At 42.7% G+C, this 18,926-nt stretch overlaps 2 protein-coding genes across 8 annotated transcripts in view; one reads left to right on the forward strand and one right to left on the reverse strand.

Moving 5' to 3' along the window:
• The window catches only part of OARD1 (O-acyl-ADP-ribose deacylase 1), a 30,710-nt gene extending 25,467 nt beyond the window's left edge, over nt 1–5,243 (forward strand). For 3 of the 7 annotated variants that reach the window (XM_015136268.3, XM_028846897.2, XM_028846898.2), the window contains exons 2-6: nt 428–511; nt 827–971; nt 1,967–2,025; nt 3,091–3,203; nt 4,598–5,243. In XM_015136268.3, the coding sequence (XP_014991754.1) occupies nt 485–511; nt 827–971; nt 1,967–2,025; nt 3,091–3,203; nt 4,598–4,700 (447 nt within the window). In that variant the 5' untranslated portion in view covers nt 428–484 and the 3' untranslated portion in view covers nt 4,701–5,243. 7 annotated transcript variants of the gene reach the window in all.
• A 1,894-nt stretch (nt 5,244–7,137) lies between these two features.
• APOBEC2 (apolipoprotein B mRNA editing enzyme catalytic subunit 2) lies at nt 7,138–18,926 on the reverse strand. The gene is made up of 3 exons (XM_015136306.3): nt 18,596–18,926; nt 10,329–10,893; nt 7,138–7,928 (listed from the first exon to the last, which is right to left on the reverse strand). The coding sequence occupies exons 1-2, from the start codon at nt 18,724–18,726 to the stop codon at nt 10,350–10,352; spliced, it is 675 nt and encodes a 224-aa protein (XP_014991792.1). The 5' UTR covers nt 18,727–18,926; the 3' UTR covers nt 7,138–7,928; nt 10,329–10,349.

An 18,926-nucleotide genomic window follows, 5' to 3' on the forward strand; every position in this document is an offset into this window, starting at 1 on the left:
CGCCAGTACCTTGTACACTCTGTGGTTGCGGCTTAACGGGACTATGGCCAAGTGCCTTCTGTTTTTTTCCTAAGCTAAACCCACTGGGGAACTACTTTTGCGTCGTGCACAGAAAAGGGGAGCGTCCTAAATCCGCCTTGCTCGGGAGTGGCCCTGGAGAAAGGAGGAGGCGTGTCTTGGGGATGGGCTTTGCTTCCGCTGACGGAGCGGGGCGCCCCAGGAAAGCGCGAAATGAGAGCGGGTCGCTAAGCATTCTTCCTCTTTTTTGCCCCAGAAGAGTTTTGTATTACGTACCTGGGACCGAAAAAAACTCACATTCATCGATAAACGTTGGGGAAAAAAGCCTATTAAGCGGGTGTACAGGGCAATCAGAATATTATGTACTAAGGCTGCCTAAGCATTTTTACTTCCTTTTCCCTTCTCATAGCTGAAGAAACACTTAAATTCTGGAAATAGCGGCTCAGTATCATGGCCAGCAGCCTTAATGAAGATCCAGAAGGAAGCAGAGTGGGTAACAACTGTTAACCTATTGGTGAACTGAAATTCGTAATCATGGAGGTCAAAAGCATAAGCACTTTTTAATTAAATTAATGATTGAATTATCTTTTTTTCTCGCTAGCTGATTTACTTAAGAAAGGCTCAAAATTCTAGGCAGGGATCATTCATTACTTTCCTTTTACACATGCTGTAATTGATTTGGCTTTAAATCAGATTGCAGGAAGGGGTGCCGGGAGAGGTAGTCGTGGGGGACACGAAATACAGAAAAATAACTTAGTATTTTTTTGTATCTAATAAAACTTTGTCTTTTCCTTTGCACCTTTTTTAGATCACTTATGTGAAAGGAGACCTTTTTGCATGCCCTAAAACAGACTCTTTAGCCCACTGTATCAGTGAGGATTGTCGCATGGGTGCTGGGATAGCTGTCCTCTTCAAGAAGAAATTTGGAGGGGTGCAAGAACTTTTAAATCAACGTGAGTTTTGGAAAGCACTTACCTGGTTTGCCCTGGCTAGAGCACCTTTTAATCTGTTACATTTTAATAAAGAAAACATGCGGGTAAAGAGGGGATTCCTAAGAACCAAATGTTTTTAGATTTTCCTCCCCAAGAATGGCCTCTAGTTTGGACCTTTATAGTTATCAAACCTGAACTCCTGTGAATGTTTTTAATCTCTTCCTCTTGTATCATAAAACTTTCTTGACGATATTACTGCACTTCTCTGAAACTTGAAATAACTCTGAGATGCTTAGTCTATAGGTTGGCATTCAAGATCCCCTCCTTACCAATATTCTGCTTTTTCTTCGAAGAGGAATTTAGAAACCTCTTCTTCCTTACAGACCCCTCCCATCACTTTCTACGGGTGACTTTAAACCAAAAATGTGCGCTAGAATCCTACGTAAAGCTTCTGAAACAGTCTCTCAGACCACATTCCAGGCTTAACAGACTCATTGTCCACAGTAATTCTTAGCCTTAGACAAAAGCAATTCTTACTGCTTTGTATTACAGTTATTTGTAATGATGATACCGTCTCTGGATTGAAAACTCCGTAATAATTCCTTTTTTCTGTGTCTATATTCCTCTTAATGCCTTATACAGCTCTTTGTATGTAAAAAGATAATTATTGAGTAAATACACATTTGGCAAGTAAAAAACTATACATTATAAAACAATTTCAAGGCAATAGACAAAGTTTGTGGACAAATGAGGTTATATTTGAAAGTAGTAGTGGGATCAAAGGTGGGTTGTGAGGAGACATGATTGTAAGAAAGCTGTAAGTTAAAGAATATAGTCTTTGGGAATGCTGATAAAAAGCAGAGTGTTTATGGGAGACAATAGATCTTCCATATTCCCTTCTTCAGTGGTGAAAATTCTAGTTCTGAAGTAAACTCAGATCTGTAAAGATTTTAAAATCTTAGAGATCAGTGTTTGGTTTTCTTTTTCATTTCTACTATTAAATAACTTTTTCTTAGAAAAGAAATCTGGAGAAGTGGCTGTTCTGAAGAGAGATGGGCGATATATATATTACTTGGTAAGATGGGCCAATTCCTTTTTTTTTTCAGGGCCAATACTTAATACATTTTGAGGATTTGTAAACAGATGGGCTGTACTACATTTGTGTTGATCATGATGGTCCATTCTAGACAACTAAGGATGTCAAAAAGCTTCCATCTTATGACAACTCCAGTACAGTGATGGCGGCTACCTGGAGCACTGGGTTAGAAAGAAATGTGAGACTGCATCCCAGCTTTGTGGGAAATTCCTGTGCCATTTACCATAGGTCTGTTCTAAGACTTGGAAAAGTTAGGAACGCCTGCCATACTGTATTTCCTAGGCATTGTGAGATAAAAACAATAATGTCTCAAGAGACAGATTTCCCAAAGGAGCTTTTCTCTTATTCCGTGTCAACTAGCACACTGCTAGCAAGCGGGTGAATAAAAACAAAATAAAATAAGTACAGTCCCAAATAATACCTAGCTCCTCTCCTAACTACTGCCTGAATGTGGGGTTCTTCGACAGTCCAGGATGGCATTTGGTTCCTGAAAGGGGGTGACTTCCTTAGTGGTGGTGGTGGGTAACTTACAGCTAACCCACTACAAGCCTGATCTGGATGGCAAACTGAGTGGGGAGATGTCCTAGCCCCTTTGAATTCTGTCCTTAAAGCTTATGTGGCTTCCAGTGTTTTAACTTTGGGACCCTACCAGTTTTTTCTGTTGTTTTATATAGAGAGACAAGAAGCAAGCAAGCACAGTTTCTAAATAAATAGAGGCTTTTAGCAGGGAATTTTCAGGTGGTATGCGTTCTTCCCTGTTACAGATATGCAGCTTATCTCTTGGATGTGGCACAGAGACTTCACTTACCTTGCTTAAAAATATTGACAATAGGCATCACTAGCTAATCTCATGGGTTTCCTAGGAAAAGGAAAGATTACTACGTGGCAGAGTCTGGGTTTCTCCGTCTCTATTTAGTGGATTTTCTTGAGGCTCTCTCATAAAAATGTGCTTACTCTTTTACTTATCAGGATGTTGGGGCAATGTGATGACTTTTCTTTGGCTATCATTTTGGGATGATGAAAGTTTGAATTCTTTGTGTTCAGATTACAAAGAAAAGGGCTTCGCACAAGCCGACTTATGAAAACTTACAGAAGAGTTTAGAGGCAATGAAGTCTCATTGTCTGAAGAATGGAGTCACCGACCTCTCCATGCCCAGGCAAGGAAATCCAGGCCCTAAATGGAGATTTAATTGATTGGTGGGGTTTACTGTCTTACCCAAAGACAAACAAAAGCTTAACCCAAAATACAGATTTAAAGGTGGACAAAAGTCAAAATTTTGTAAAACCACCAGTGAACCAGTTGTCTGGTCTTAGGCCAAGGCACAGCCATTTTCTAGCTTGAGTTGAATGAATCAGGACAATTACCTTGAAATATACATCTGCCTCAGCCTGCTTAGCCGAGAGCGACCGTTGTCATTCAGCCACATTTGTTGAATTCTCAGCACCCTCTGCTTGAAGCTTGGCCTTTATTCCTGAAGCAATATGAGCTAAAGAATCAAGACTGAGCAATGGTGGTTTCCCTCTTGGACCACTTCCCATCTCCCAAACCTATTACTTTGTGTCAAGAAAGTTGTAAATTATCATTCCCTTTTATACTGCATGCTTCTTTTGGTCAGTATGGGTAACAGCCAGAGGATCTGTCCCTGATGTAACTTCTTAGACCTTAGCTATTGGGAACTTAAGGGAATGACATTGAGGGTTCGTTCAGTAGTCCCTTTACTTTCTTTTCAGGCAATGGGCCTTACCTCTTTTCTTCCTGTCACCCTGGTAGATTTGAGTCAATGCTGAGCATACATGCAATTTTGTCTCAAGCCCCACATTACTTTGAATGTGGCCTCAATGTCCGTTTACACCGGTCTTTGATATATTTATGGTGTATGTGTCAGAAACTATTTTTTTTATCACAATTCCTTACGGACTTAATTATCACATTCTGACATGAAATTAGCAATTTTAAGTCTCTGTTCCCTAGGGTTGTTGAAGATCACTAGAGTAACATCTTGGGAGGTGCCAGGTAATAGAGTTTTATGACTGAGTTTATTCTCACCAGGGTGTTGAAAAGACCTTACTCCTGGATTGCAACCATTTTGCCATTTCCCAGCATTCCATCTTGACTTTTTTTTTTTGTGGCTCCTGTACCTCATTCCTCTTCTCCTTATTTTCGTTAACATTCTGTTACCATAAGTGCATTTTAAAAATACCAACCTTTCCCCATCCATCCACAGCCAATTTTAGTCAGTAGTCATAGAGGGATAATGAGTCTCCCATGTCATGACAGTTATACATTTCTAAATGTAGCATGAAATAGTTGGAAAGTGGTATTTTATTAGGCAAACAGAAGTGATAGTTTTTGGATGTCAGAGCTGTCTAGGAATGGTCTTAGATGACTCACAATAAGAACTGACTTCCAAACTCCTACCATGGTTGCCTATAAAGGTGTCAGACTAGATTATTTGTTTTTATGCTTTGAGTGGATATAACTTGAAAGAGAGAAGGAGCAGTTTCCTAGACACTTTCATTACCATCAATGGAGATATTTTGTCTTTTTCAGGATTGGATGTGGTCTTGATCGTCTACAATGGGAAAATGTATCTGCGATGATCGAGGAAGTATTTGAGGCAACAGACATCAAAATTACTGTGTACACACTCTGAACCAGTGAACGTTTTGGATGTTTCCGTGTTCTCCTGTGTCATCTCTACTGGGCCATAGGACTGGGCAAACCTACCGTAAAATAGGCAGAGGAAAGTTTCATGAGAAGTAGTGTGTTTAACAAGACAGACTTTGGTTGCTGTATTCAAGTATTTGCACTATGACTGTGGAGGAGGGGTTGCTTAGGATATGTTGCTGTGTTTTTTTTTGAAGAAAAGTAAGGAGTAGGTGGCTTGATAATAGGCAGGGAAACCAGATTGTTGGGACTATGACCTTCTTCTCCAGTATGCTACCTGATTTGTTTGGCTGGCCGCTAGGTGGCAGCATTGGTTCTACTTCTCTGCTTTTTAAGAGAAATTTCAGGAAGGATGATCAGTTAGTTTGGCATTTTTTGTCGTTTGTGCACCTAACTTGGTGTTATTCTTATGTCATCAGATTCCTCCTAGGGGAGAGTTTTTGTTTTAATTACAAAGTTAAATTCTACATTGTTAAGAAATTTGTGGTGATAAAAATGGAAAAATAAATATTTGGGGGGGTTTAGTGAGGTTCTGTGCTTATGTGTGTGTGTTCTGGATGTGGGTAATGGAAGATTCACCTACAACTTAATTTCAAACAGTCAGACAAAGGGTCCAAGTGGGAGGAGAAACAAAGTGAGAAATAAGAGATAAAACTGGACAAGTCAAAAGGCAGTTTTTTAGAATCTCCTCATGGTGAACTTTTCCTCTCTTTTGTCCACTGCTTGGTTTCTGTGATTGAACCTGTCTGAATTTAATCATGAAAACAAGTGAAATAATACATGTTAAATGCCTGTTAGAGTTCTTAGCACAGAGTAGTGACCCAATGAATCAGTGATTCTCAAAAATCCTTATGAACCTTCTTTAAAAAAATAAAGGCCACTTCCTCTCAAAAAATTCTCACATCTGTCATCCCAGCACTTTGAGAGGCTGAGACTGGAGGATGACTTAAGCCCAGGAGTTTGAGACCAACCTGGGTAACATAGTGAGACCCTGTCTCTACAAAAAAAAAAAAATTAAAAATTAACTGGGCGTAGTGGTGCACACCTGGAACTACAGGTGTAGTTGAGTTGAGGTTGAGGCGGGAGGATGGCTTGAGCCCCAGAGGTTGAAGTTGCATTGAGCTGTGATTGTGCCACTGCACTCCAGTGTGGGCAACAGAGCAAGACCGTATCTTAAAAAAAAAAAAAAACTGGTGGTGGGGTGGGATGGCCACTTTTGTGTTTTTAACCTCCATAGAAGATTTGGATGTACAGCCAACTGGGGACTAAATATTAGTCCTCGTTTCTTCCAAAGCTGCAAGGACCAGTCCTCTATTGTGCTTATGGTAGGAAAATAAAGTTCATGGATTTAGCCAATGGTTCAGTATCAGAGCTATTTGGGCAACTAGACGTTTTCTTTTTTTCCCCTTACTGTGGTATTGAGAGTTAAAACGCCAGACTTGCTATTGATTTTCTCCCTAGAGTGACTTTGGGTCTGTCACAGGACTTGCTGCTTTCCCAGGTATAAAAGAAAGAACAACTGTATTTTAGAAGGGGCTGGTTAAAACACCAGGAAAGTACTGGTTAAATATGATCTTTGTACCTTAGACTGTGTTCTTATCACAAATCAGCCTGATAAGAGGCAACAGTTTCAAAAAAGTATTGCACTTTTGTTTTTCTAGGTGGAACAGACATTCTTCATGTTGTTGGGGTAGGGGCAGTGGAGGGTCAAGTTCATTATCAAACTTTTAGATTGAGGCTTTTCTTGAAGCACTGCGTTTGTCCACATAAAATTGAAGGGAAAAAGGAAGGAGAGATTGTCTAAATACAAAAAATTGAAAATGAGAGTGGGGGATAAGAAACTTACAGTATTTTGCTTAACTCTGCAATTACAGATGTTCCTCAACTTATGTTAGGGCTATGTCTGGGTAACCACATCTTAAGTTGAGTTCAGTTGAAGAGTATACTGAATGTGTATGGCTTTTGCACTGTTGTAAAGTCAAAGAATTGCAAGACAAACCATTGTAAATTGAGTACCATCTGTAAACCTTAACACAAGTCAAAACATGGATTTTCTAGGCTTCCTTTACTTTTTTAAAGAGATTATGGTTATTATTATTATTTTTTTTCCGTGGCGTTTGAGCCTTGATTCTTTAAACAGAACCTAGTCTCATCCAGGACTGGCTGTCAGTGGAATTCTGGGACTCAGCAGGAATGTGATAAAGCACTTCTTCATTTGCTGATAGTAGTCTTGGGTCAAATTCCGACGACTTATCACACTTGAAGCCTGGGGAAAGGAGGCATGTCCTGGTAATCAGGGTGAACACATTATTCCTGGAAACCTAGTTAGAGTTTGGCAAACACCCAGAAATTCACCTGTGAATTTTTGCTTCCACATAGGACTCAAACAAACCTTTAAAAAAAAGAGAGACTTGACATCATTCTGCCATTACCATCAAACATCATGTATTGAATACTTTTAAATGAGTGTATATCTGAACATTAAACTACTACTTTTCACCCGCTCCTCTCTAATAAAGAAGCTAGTTGCTTTTTAACTGGCATTTGGGATGTGGCTACCATAGATTTCTCATGCTTTTTGTTCCACCTTCTGCCAGATTACTTGCCTTCAGAGAAGGGAAAGGCCTTCATTTGATTGTCGTAAGAAATCTGTATGGGAGAGTTATTCTACATTGTCTAGGCAAGTCCTGGTTTAACCACAGCTTGGTTCATAGCCTGGGGTGTCCCCGTGTCTGGAACTGGCTCACTGGTCTGTGGCAACTTCCAAATGTTCGAGTTTCTTAAAAATCTGGCCACGGGAAAAACACACCACTTCTTTTATTAATGTTGCTGTTTTTCTTTTTTTAAAAAATACCCAACTTAACATAAACTGCATATTTCAGAAATCTAAACCTTGGGTCTGAGGCTGTTTGTGTTAAGCAGCCCCCTTGGTTGAGCAATTAGGACCTTCAGTCCCATAGTTGACTGGAGCCCATGGATGGTTGCATTTCTCTCCTTGCAGGTCGCTTTCGTCCTTCCCAAGAGCAGCATTAGAGAGAGAGGCACAGCCTAAATGAATTACAGCATGAGAAGTATATTTCAAGTCCTCTAAGGGCCTTGTCCAGTATGATTGGTTGGTGTCAAATGTTGTCCAGCTCCAAATGGTATTAGGAAGACAGGCATGTCCCAGATGGCTATACATGTCACTGCTGTCTCTTGGTGGCAACAGGAAGACCTTGGTAAAATAAACAAACAAAACGTCTTACTGAGATCCCTGCTGACCCCCAACAATGACTCGTTTCTTTTTGAACTAAGGCTTCAGTGTGCCCTTCCCAACAAGTCCCTTAATTTCTCCTCCAGAGTTTCCTTTGGTTTCTGATTTACCCAGGATTGACTAAATCAGAAGCCAGTCTTTTGTTCATGTTTTGATGTAGTTTACACAGAAAAAGCCCCAGAAGAGATCTGCTTTAACTCTGGTCTTTTGACTAAATATAGGATTAAATACTATTTTGTCATTTTTTTAAAAAAACAAAAGATGAAATAAGAAATGTGTAAAATAAGACACTTTATTTAACAAATGCTCATTTCTCAAGATTATTTTAAGTAAGCAGGGTTGTTCTTTTGGGCTTTTAGATTACAACTGTATCTCATGCCAGTTTTTTTTTTGTTTTTTTTTTTTTTTAACTTGGTGTATCTTAACCTTTCCCTTCAGAAACATGAGCAATTCAAATAGAAGACAGGGAAGCATGTTAATGGGTCCAGATAATATAGTTATATTTAATGGAAGGAGGGTTATAATTGAAGATGTCTAGTAATATTTTATTTAAAAAGAATCTGACTTATTTACTTTTTCCTCAGTGATTTATTTCTTTTACTTCTGTTTAGATTAGTATAAGATACAACCCTCAATCCAAAATTTAAACATATTTTAAATCTTCTTTGAAATGCTTAATTTTAATGAGAAAAAAATCACTGAAAAAAAAATTTTAAAAGCCCTAAGGACTTGCTAGTTAGGCAGCTGGGTCCTTGACTCTGAAAGCTGTTTGAAAGGAAAGTATACTGGGATTAAATTTTAAGCTGCCGGTTAAGTCTGTAGAATCTATGTTGGGTTTATAATTACAGTGATAGTACATACACTAAGAACATCTTCAAGGAATTCTAAAAGTTAAATTTTATATTTTCAGAGGGCACACTGAGAAATCTGTTTTGACTACTGTTCACCACTACCAAGTGTCTTATTTTATGTGAGCAGAGTTCCACACAGTATACCCTACCATAGGCTCACTGACTTCACTGACTGAGTCCTGCTTTTTTAAAGAAATGGCTGAAAGTTGTATCTTCATGGGTTGGCAAATGCTCAGCTTGAGAATGATCAGGTGCCCATGCGCATGTCTGATAGAAAACACCTGTCAACATCAAGCCCTGGAACACTGATATTTCCTAAACGTGTCTATGAAGTGACATCTTCTCTTAAGTGTGTTAGGAGTGAGAAAGACCAAAAGTAAATTATCTTCATGGAAGCATGTTGTTTTCATGTTTTAGTAATATGTGAGTTGTTGCAGAATTAAAGTCGGGTAAGAGTGTCGTGAGGACCCCTCCTCTATTACTGGAAGATTTTGATCAGTAACTGGGACCTTGCAAGGGGGGCTTAGTCATAGCATTTCTGTAGGTGCAAACTCCATCAGACTGCAAAAAAGGATAGTAAAGGATCGTTTAGCCCTCTTTCCTGAGGGTAATTGGCCTGTTTCTGTTAGAGTTTAATTTACCCTCAGCAAGGGGCCAAATTGGCCTTAATTGTGTCCTAATTATTTGCTTAAATAGCTAATCTTTCTCCTATCACCTCTTGATATCTGTGAGAGGTTACTTCTGAGCTGCTGCCTAATTTACAAACATCTTTTTTAACTCTTTAAATATTCCTGCATGGACCAGCTTGTTACTGTATTATCCCCATTCCTGCATTCAACATCCTTCATGAATTCTGCTGAGGTCTTCTCAACATAAGGAAAATGTTCTCGTATTATATTTTCACTCAGCAATTATTGGTCTCCTTCAAAGTGTAGCCATTTGTTTGAAAACATGAAAGCAGGTCTGGCTAAAAAAAAGTTAAATACCAGTACATTTGGGGAATTTCAAAATTACCATAAGTGAAAAAATTGGCCCTGAAGGACTGAAAAACATTCATTAGAGAAAAATGGAATGGTAAGATTGCCAGTGGATATGGGAGTGGGACATCTAGAAGGTGTCTAGAGTTAGTAATCTCTGACATGTACACGGGGGCATACTCAGAGGATTTCAGCATCTTCTCTGCTGTGGTTCAGTAGCAGGTCCTTGCACATCTTAATCTTACCAAAGAAGGTCATCTTGTCTCATGGAAGTTTTAGGATTCCTGTCAACCTTGAGTATTGTAAGTTAGGGGAAAGTTACTTTGATACGGAAGTGTGGGAGGGAAAAGTTTAGAAAGGGATTCAGAGTAAAGAGACATGATGTTCTAAACTATATTTACAACCAGTCAAAAGCAGAGAAATGAAACCCTTCCAAAGGAAAATCAGATGTATCACTCATTCTACCTGACCTCACACCTTCTACTGGAGTTAACATCATAAAGTGATGGTGCCATGGCACCATGAAAACTCACGTGAGGCCGAGCCCAGTTGCCCTACTTCAGGATGTCTGCCAGCTTCTCCTCATAGTATAGGAAGTTCTCCTGAACGTCTTCCCAGGGCTGAAAGGCCTTGGATTCACCCTCTTCTTGCTCCACAAAATTCTGCCAGACGTATTCGAAGTCCTGGGGCTTCATGATGCGCAGTTTACAGCCAGCCTCCTTCAGCTTCTTCAGAGCAGCCTGGATCTCCGGCTCCTCCCACATGAAGAGTCGCCCCACCAGAATGAGCAGACGCAGGTTCTTGGTCTTGCTAAGGGTTTTGGTAATGCGGTCAGCGCACGCTGCACAGGGGCTGGAGGACACATACCAGGTGACATTGTACCGCAGGGCTGGGTCAAAGGCTGGCAGGATGGTGTTGAAGAAAGCTTCCTCTGCATGGGCAGCCGCATGTTCATCCTCTAGGTATCCCCGAGATGCCTGCACTTGGCCCCCCTTGCCCTGTGCTTCAACCACATAGCAGAGGAAGGTCTTGTTCCTCCCGGAACTGTACTCCACATTCCGGAACTGGAATTTAAAGAAGTTGGCAGGCAGCCGTTCTCTGTAGGTCAAGGAGACAAAAGGACAGGAAAGAATAATAAGTTCTTGTTTCTAGAACCAGCCTAGAGTAGGTAGCTCTTCCAGATCAGTATTTCAGATACGCATTCACTCTTACTAGAAATAGGTCTTGCCTGTGGTAACATGAGTGACCAAAAAAAAAAAAAAGTATTAAAAAATCCAAAAGGGTCTCTCTGAAGGAGAGGAGAATTTGGATTGAGGTGTGCATTCTGGTCACCCTACTAGGAAGAGTCTCCAAACATTGTCTCCACCATCTCTCTTCCAGCACAACACACCCCTACATTTCTAAATTATTGAATCTTTAACCTGCCTATACCTTAGAATCACCTAGAAGACTAAGAATGTTAATGCCTGGGCCTCATGCCAAACCAATTAAATCAGAACATGTGGAGAGTTGGTCCAAGCATCAGTATTTTTAAAAAGCTCTTTGGATGATTTCAGTAAGTGGCCAGGTAAGTAGCAAGCATATAAAATTTCTCAAGACAGAGCAAGACAAAGATTTTGCAGGCATTTTATGCTTGCTTTTCTCTTCCTTGTAACTCATGTAAATTGCATCTTGGCGTGAAATGGCCTAAAACTTGCAATACCATGCTCTCCTAGTGACTACTTCTCAAGTCTGTGTTAACTTTCAGGTAAAGGGATTGTCACATGGTAAGTGTCCAAGAAATTTTGTCTGTGAGGCCAGACTACTCAAGGGTATCTTGGGATAATTAAGCCTGTATTTAGTATTGAGTCACTTCAAAATCTTAAAGGACTTGGTGTCTGCCCTCCAGATGCTTATAATTTAGCAGCTAGATTGCAGCTGGACAGAGAAGATGTCAATGAAACAGCTGAGAACATTACAAGACTGCTAAAATTGGATAGGTACAGTAGGGGAAGTATTATGAAGGTTCTCGAAAGTATAGCCTTGATTCAGGAGGCAGTAGAGAATTGTTACAGGTTCTTGAGAAGAAAAACAATAAAAGTGATGTCCATGCAAGATTACTCTGGTGGCAATAGGCATATGGTGTGAAGCTGAGGAAAAGCCTCAAATTGAACAAGTTCAGTAGGTGTCTTAGGACACTAGACTCGGTGATGAATTGTGTGGGTGCCTTTGAGGAGGAGATGGATGGTTAGGAAATGAAAACAGCAGGATTTTTTTTTTCCAGAACATTCTACCATCAGATTTGTTTAAGTAGCATGATAGGTCTAAGTATCATATTTAACTATAGCGGGAAAAGGCCAGGAATTCTGAAAATTTTGGTAATAACAAGGAGAAGAAAAAAGAGTTGAAGATTGTTTTTACTTTTATGTGTATGTGTGTGTTTTTCTAAAATAGGCAAGATTTGTGCAAGTTTGAAGGCCAAAGAAAATGAAGTTTTAATAGGAGAGATGAAAAATGTCAGGAGAGGAGGAGATGAGTACCAGCTAGAAAGACTCAATGTTTTCCTTTTTAAAAATGTAATCTCTCTGGCTACCCCAAGAGATAGCTATGGCACCATTGATTCTACTATTGCCTATCTCCACCTCTTCTCTTTACGCAAAGAAGTCACCAGACTCCTTGGGCTGCAGGGGAATCCCTGGTATCCCAGGGCCTTGGCTGCCTAGGGATAAGCAGCAGATGCCAAAGATATGAGTAAACTTGACTTATTTCCCTGCAGGATTCCCTCACCCCCGCCCATCACCAAAATGTGTCCACCACCCAAGTTTCCATGTCCCTTGCTGTCAGGTTCGTTTTCCACTGTGGAGATGGATGTGTTTGAGGACCCAGCCCCAGGATTCCTTTAGGTACTATACTTAGCTCTCTAAGCCCCTCTGTCCCTAGTTGGAGGTGTTTATTGTTTACTTAACATTTTAGGAGAATGGATAGCCTGATGTTTCCCTGCTCTTCTTCTCAGTCCCTGTTAGGCGTTCACTTATAGTGAGTGCTCCCAAAAGGTACTCACCCCACCAGACCACTCCTGAACTTTACCAGTTGCCAAATGGTCCCTTCAGTTCCTGGAGCGCCTTTTTGCTTTTGAGAAGCACAGAGCTTACCTTTCCTGCCCAAACTTGCTCTTCAAGCCCTTTTGCCCCCCTCCCCAAGTCTAATCCAGGGCCACCTATATGATGGATTGTCAGGTGGAACCCTTGCAAGTATTCATGGCTACTCAAATAGCTTGGAGGCTTGAACAGCAGTTGCTGTGTGGTCCCTCTTTTCCTTCTGAAGCTCCCAAAAGCATGGCTCCAACTTTGCTCAGTATAGCCCAGCTGAAAGTATGAATTTAGGCCAGTGTGAATTTGGCCCAGCATGCAATTGCAAATTGGCTTGGATGGTTGTGAGGTGACTGTTTCTTTCTGCCCTTCTTAAGCTCTGACATTTCCCCCTTCTCCTCTTCCCTAGGCAAGAGGAGAAGACCCAGAGAAACTTGAAACCTCAGGGAGAGGAAGAAAGGTCATCTCTATAAATACCTGTTTCCGACCCCTCTGGCGAGCAGCCCTAGAATCTACTCTGTCCCTCAGCAGAGCCTTCTGGACTAGATGCCTCAGGAAAAGAAGTGCTTTCAAGGAGCAAAGGAAAGGCAGGGAAGGTTTGGTTCCCAGTCGTTCCCTTGGGCTTGCTCAGAGACTAAACTTGCTTGATTTCTGAATGGGTTTCTTGGTCTTCTAGAAGGAGCAAAAAGGTCAGATGAGATTCTTTAGGCCTCTCACATACTGAAATAGCTAGGTCCTGGGGGAAAACCAGGAGAACAGAGGTAGTAGAGGTCTGGAATTTCTACAGGGAGCTAGACAACATGGCCATCTCGGGCAATTTTGTAGACTCACAGAATAAATTAACACTATTATGCCCACTAGTGGAAGGAAGTAAATAATGACACCTGACTTGTTAAATAATCACCAGCAGGTTTTTTAAAGTAGCATGATAGGTCTAAGTATCATATTTAACTATAGTCCTTTACATTTAACCCAGAAAATATTTTACCGGTAGAGGTGTGTGTGTGTGTGTGCGCGCGCGCGCGTGTGTGTGTGTGTGTGGGGGGGTGGTGGGCTGGGGGTGGTGGCGGTGGTCAGGAGAGAGATGCTGGTAGATTTCTTTCCCTGATCCAGTCACTTCCTCATGCATAGAAAGCTACAGCCTGATTTCTATTCCCTCTCCCCAGCCTCTGATAGCACCTTGTTAAGCACCGTTTCCTCATACTTTCTGCAAACAAAGCCAGTCACACTTCATCTACTTAGACCCAGGCTACTGGGCATTTCAATTCACTTGGGAGGAAACAGAGAGTCCAAATATCTAAAAAAAAAAAAAAAAAATGGGAAGATAATCTGCTTGATGGAGGGAGAAGGAATGTGAGTAAATGTAATACATTTTTCTCAGGTTCACGTTCAAAACATTTGAATTTTTTAAGCATAAATCTATACTGTGAAAGGAAGCAGCCCAGAGGGCAGTTGAAGCTGGGCTGAGATTAAACATTTGCTCTAGAATAATCCATGAGTGGAAAAATCTACTCACAGGTTATTATGTGTTGACTTGTTTCAGCTTTCCCTCACTAGACCTACTGGTGACTGGCGTGAAAGAGGGAGGATTGCTGGTTTCATTGGCCTTCTGCTTTCTCAGAGCACTTTTCCAAGCAGATATCAAGGAGTGGACATAATCAGAAAGAGTAGTAAGAGCAGGAGCAGAGCGTTCTAGCAGCCTGACTCCCTAGAGCTGAGAAGGGAGCTCCGGATTGTGGGACTGGATGGGATTTTGCCCAAGGGAAGCCCTGGACTTGCCTGTTTTCCCTGGGAGGCATGGTCTTTACACCTGAGCTTTGACCTGCCCCCAACCCACTGTGGAAGGCAGGTTGGCCAGTCAGTGGATTGCCTTCTTTTCTTGATGACACACCACCCAGCGTGCTCCAGAGGCCAGGGTGAGGGTAAAGGGCTGTGTCTGATGTTAACTGGTGTCGAAGTCCTCTCACTCCTTATCTCGCCCTTCTCCTCTGGACACTGCCTCTCTGTGTTCCTTACATGGCCAGAGTAAACTACTGGTAGCTAAAGAAGTGGTTAGAAGAAGAATCATTCTGTGTGCCATTTATCTTTGTTCCATAATAATCCCTTGGATAGGAGGTTCTGCTTTCTGTAAAAACATACACAACATAACTAGAGACAAAGCCAAGCTCACATCAAGGGTGTTGCCAGGCAGAGTCACAGTCACTTCTCACTGGGTTGGAAAGCTGGGGAGCAACCAGCTCTGGTGCCCCAGAGCTCCACTAAAACGTGCTGTGTCCAGAAGCAGGCATGAGCCAGGGGAATTCTTACCTAAGCCTCATGCTGCTGGATCTTCATACACCCTGAGCTGCTGTCCTCAAGAAACCCTCCCCCAGTTCACTCCCTATCTTGTCTGACAGAGAGCCTAAAAACCACACAAGAGGTTCTTATTCATTAGGTCATTCATTTATTCAACAAATACGTATTGAGTACCTATCAGGAGCTTGGTGCTAAGGATAAAGCAGTGAAAAAGACAAAGTGCTATCCTCGTAGAGGTTGAATACTAACGGGGGAAACAGGCAGTAAATTATCAACTCCTATTCAGTAAATATAAAAAGAATCCTCTCTGGTTTTTTGGATGCAGTGTGATGATTTGGAGTCAGACAGTCCTGGGGTTCACATCCTACTCCATCTACAAGCTTTGGCCATATGACTTAATCCCTCTGAGGTTTAGTTTCCTCACCTGAAAGAGTGAATAATCCAACTTCTAAGGTTTTGGACAACAGTAGACACTCAAAGCTAGTCTGGGCACAGTGGCTCATGCCTGTAGTCCTAGCACTTTGGGAGGCTGAGGCATGAGGATTGCTTGAAGCCAGGAGTTTGAGACCAGCCTGGGCAACACAGTGAGAACCCATCTCTATAAAAAATACAAAAATTAGCTGGGCGTGGTAGCATTCACCTGTAGTCTTAGCTACTTAGGAGGCTGAGGCAGGAGGATCACCTGAGCCCGGGAGGTTGAGACGACAGTGAGCTGTGATTGCACCACTGCACTCCATCCTGGGCAACAGAGCAAGAAGCAATACCCCATCTCCAAAAACCAAAAAGGAAATTGATGTATGATACATATGATGCCTTCTCCAGGCCTCAAATTGTATCCTTTGGAGCTCCATCTTAAGCATTACCAAACTCGATCCATTTTCCACTGCTCTTCTTCTCACTTTCAGAGGTTTCTGGTTTTCAGTGGTGTGCTGGTAAGTGTAACGCTCAGCTCTCTGATAGAAGGAAGAATCCCTGATTTCTAAAGTTTGCTGATTTCCATAAGGTAAGTACTCCCATTATGGAGATTTCAAGCTCCCGAGGTGATATCACTGGATGCAGAATTGGGAAGAGACTTATAAACCAACAGGAGCTGGCTTCAGCACGCTACGGCAGTCCTAGGCCCTTTTCCAGAACATTCTACCATGTTATTTTGTTAATGTGCTCAGTTCCACTTTCTATCCTGAATGCCCTATTCAACCATGAACTGGGCATCTCTCCTTCCTACCAGCTACCCCCTCCTCATGTCAGACTGTTTCCTGAAAAGCCACCTGCTCTTCTGCTAGTTTGTGGCCCAAATATAAGGAGCACTAAAGATCTTCACTATTGGAGACCAGGCTAGAAAAGGAGCTGCTTTGGTGACCCCCTTGACTCCAGGAGGGATTCCTGGGGTGAATGCATCTCAAGAGGGAAGGAGAGGAAAGCTGTTCCCTCAACCTGTCCCTGTACAGACCCAGCTGCACCTCTGGGCTATTTTAAGCCATCTGTTTACCCAGAGGAGCCCAGGAGACAGCTCTCCACAGCCGTTACTTGTGGCCAGGAAACACTCAGGGCTCTACCTCCCACCTGAACTGCTCACAGAATGCTCAGAACGCTGCCCCTTCTGTGCCTCTTTTTCTGAGCCTTGGGTCCTAAGAAGCCTCTGATCCTCTCTACCTCCCAGATGGAGGTAACGTGGAGCTCTGGGAAACCTGGAACCCAGAATGAATAAGAGACCAGTAGAAAGGATACTTTGCTGGGAGTCAGAAGATGTGCCCGGTTCTGTGGTTTTGGACATATCATTCAATCTCCCTGAGTGTCAGTTTCCCCCTCTGTGAAGTGGCAATAATACATCTCCTTCTCCTACCTTTGTGCTGAGTGTTGAATGGTCTCATGTTCATGAAACTATGTTGTGATTATAAAGCCCTGGACAAATAGAAGTTATGTCAGTGGACTTAACCCTTCAGGATCCATTGCTCTGGGACCCCCTAAGCATGTTTAGCTCAACAAACAGTCTAATTCTGTTCTTGACCCACCTTGCCTCTGTGTTGGAATGCCACACAGAGTGTAGTGTGCACACGCGTGTGTGTATGACTAAGGATAGTGTGTACCAGCATGCTTGAGTGTTAGAAAAAGGCTCTCCTTCCATAAGAAAGCCACTGGAATTGAGGACTGTCGTAGCCAGGCTGCCCTAGGCTTTCCCTGTGTCTATATTAATCTGTGCCCAGCTGCTCCCTTAATCCTAGGATGAGGGTGAGATTAGTTGGGTGGGCATGGGCAAATGGAAGTTCAGGGGCTACTCTTGCCTCAGGAAATAGGGTGCATTTTCCCTTAGGTTCTCTTGGAAATCAGAAAACATCTGAGCTGGAAGGGACCTTACTAGTATAGGTTCTTCATGTTATAAGTGCTAAAACTGTGGCTGACTTGAAAATCACTTGCCAAGCTTGAAATATCAAGTCCAAATTGCCATTCAGGGCTTCCTTTCCCCCTTGAAAGCATCATGCCTCCTTTCTTCCTGAAACTTCTCTTAGTCTCGCACCCACTCTGCCTGTGGGCATTCCTGGACACCCCATGAAGGAAACGTTTGGTTCAGGGAGGAAATGTGGCCTTATAGATTCCTTTATTCTTTGCTCAGGATTTAGCAGGGTCTTCCACTACAGGAATAGAAAGGGAAGAGGAAGCAGCCTACTTAGTTTTCTTCTTGGAGATGACATAATCTGGGAAAGACAGAGGTACCCTGCACACAGCCCCCTCCTCGCAGTCTGTAGAACCTTTTCTTTGGGTCCCAGTTCCTCTAGGCAATGCCTGAACATGTTGGAACAGCTCCTGTGTCCATAAGCTCCTGGGCTGCGTTATCTGCATGTAATTTCCCTGTTTCTCTATGGAACAGCCCCTGAGGAGACTCAGAATAGATTTAATAAGAAAAAAGCTGCTTCTGAGTCTTGGGAAAGGATGGATCTATCTTTCCTGTCTTGGGAGCTTCTACTCCAGGAAGGAGCTCTAATGAAAGGGCTAGAGGCCTATGGCTAGTAGAGAGACCCACTCAGGAACAGAGAGAGAAGTTGAGGGGAAGGGGTGCTTTGACCGGAGCCACATATAGATGTGCCAGTCTCATCCTCTGTCCTCACCAAACTCCCTAGGACTAAGCCTCTACCCAGAGAGGTAGGTGGCTGTCCCAATACCAGGAGGCCTGAAGGGTGGTTTTATTTTCTGGGCTCTTGCCTCCAAGGAGCTCCTCCTACCTCTCCCTGATTAGAGAGCCCAAGATGTCACCCTAAGAAGCCATGAGAATTTGCTGCTGGGTCCCCTACCACCCCTGCCGTGCCCACTGGTGCACTCTCACTGCTGCAGGGTTGTAGCTGGCCCTGACGCCTGATAAAATACCATCCTGAATTTCCACAGCCTACCCCAAGCCTGCACTCTTCCAGGGAGCAGAACCCTGGCCCACATCTGAGGCTTACCCTGTGACAATCTCAAAGGGCGGCAGCTCAATCAGCTCTTTCAGCTTCTCAGGGTCGTCCAGGTTCTCCAGATCCTCCCCATTCTGGGAGGCAGCCTCAGCGGCTGCAGCAGCCTCTTCCTTCTGGGCCATGGAGGGTCTGTGGCTCAGGAGTCACTGAGAGAAAGGAGAGGCAGGCAGATCTGGGCCAGGCTCTGGCGGCAGAGTCCCAAGCAGCTGTCAGCAGCTAAATCTGGCTGGGGATGACGGGAAAAGGACCCAGCAGGCCAGACTTCATGCTCTCCCCACTTAGCCACAGGCTTTATAGCCAAGGCCTCCTGCCCCTCCCCCAG

Source organism: Macaca mulatta, chromosome 4 (assembly GCF_049350105.2).
Source record: "Macaca mulatta isolate MMU2019108-1 chromosome 4, T2T-MMU8v2.0, whole genome shotgun sequence".
In the NCBI taxonomy this organism is placed as follows: domain Eukaryota; kingdom Metazoa; phylum Chordata; class Mammalia; order Primates; family Cercopithecidae; genus Macaca; species Macaca mulatta.

Coding starts and splice junctions, on each gene's coding strand:
- APOBEC2 (XM_015136306.3), bottom strand. CDS start 18,726: ATGGCCCAGAAGGAAGAGGCTGCTGCAGCCGCTGAGGCTGCCTCCCAG. Junction 10,894..18,595: donor CCCTTTGAGATTGTCACAGG/GTAAGCCTCAGA, acceptor CTTGACCTACAG/AGAACGGCTGCCTGCCAACT.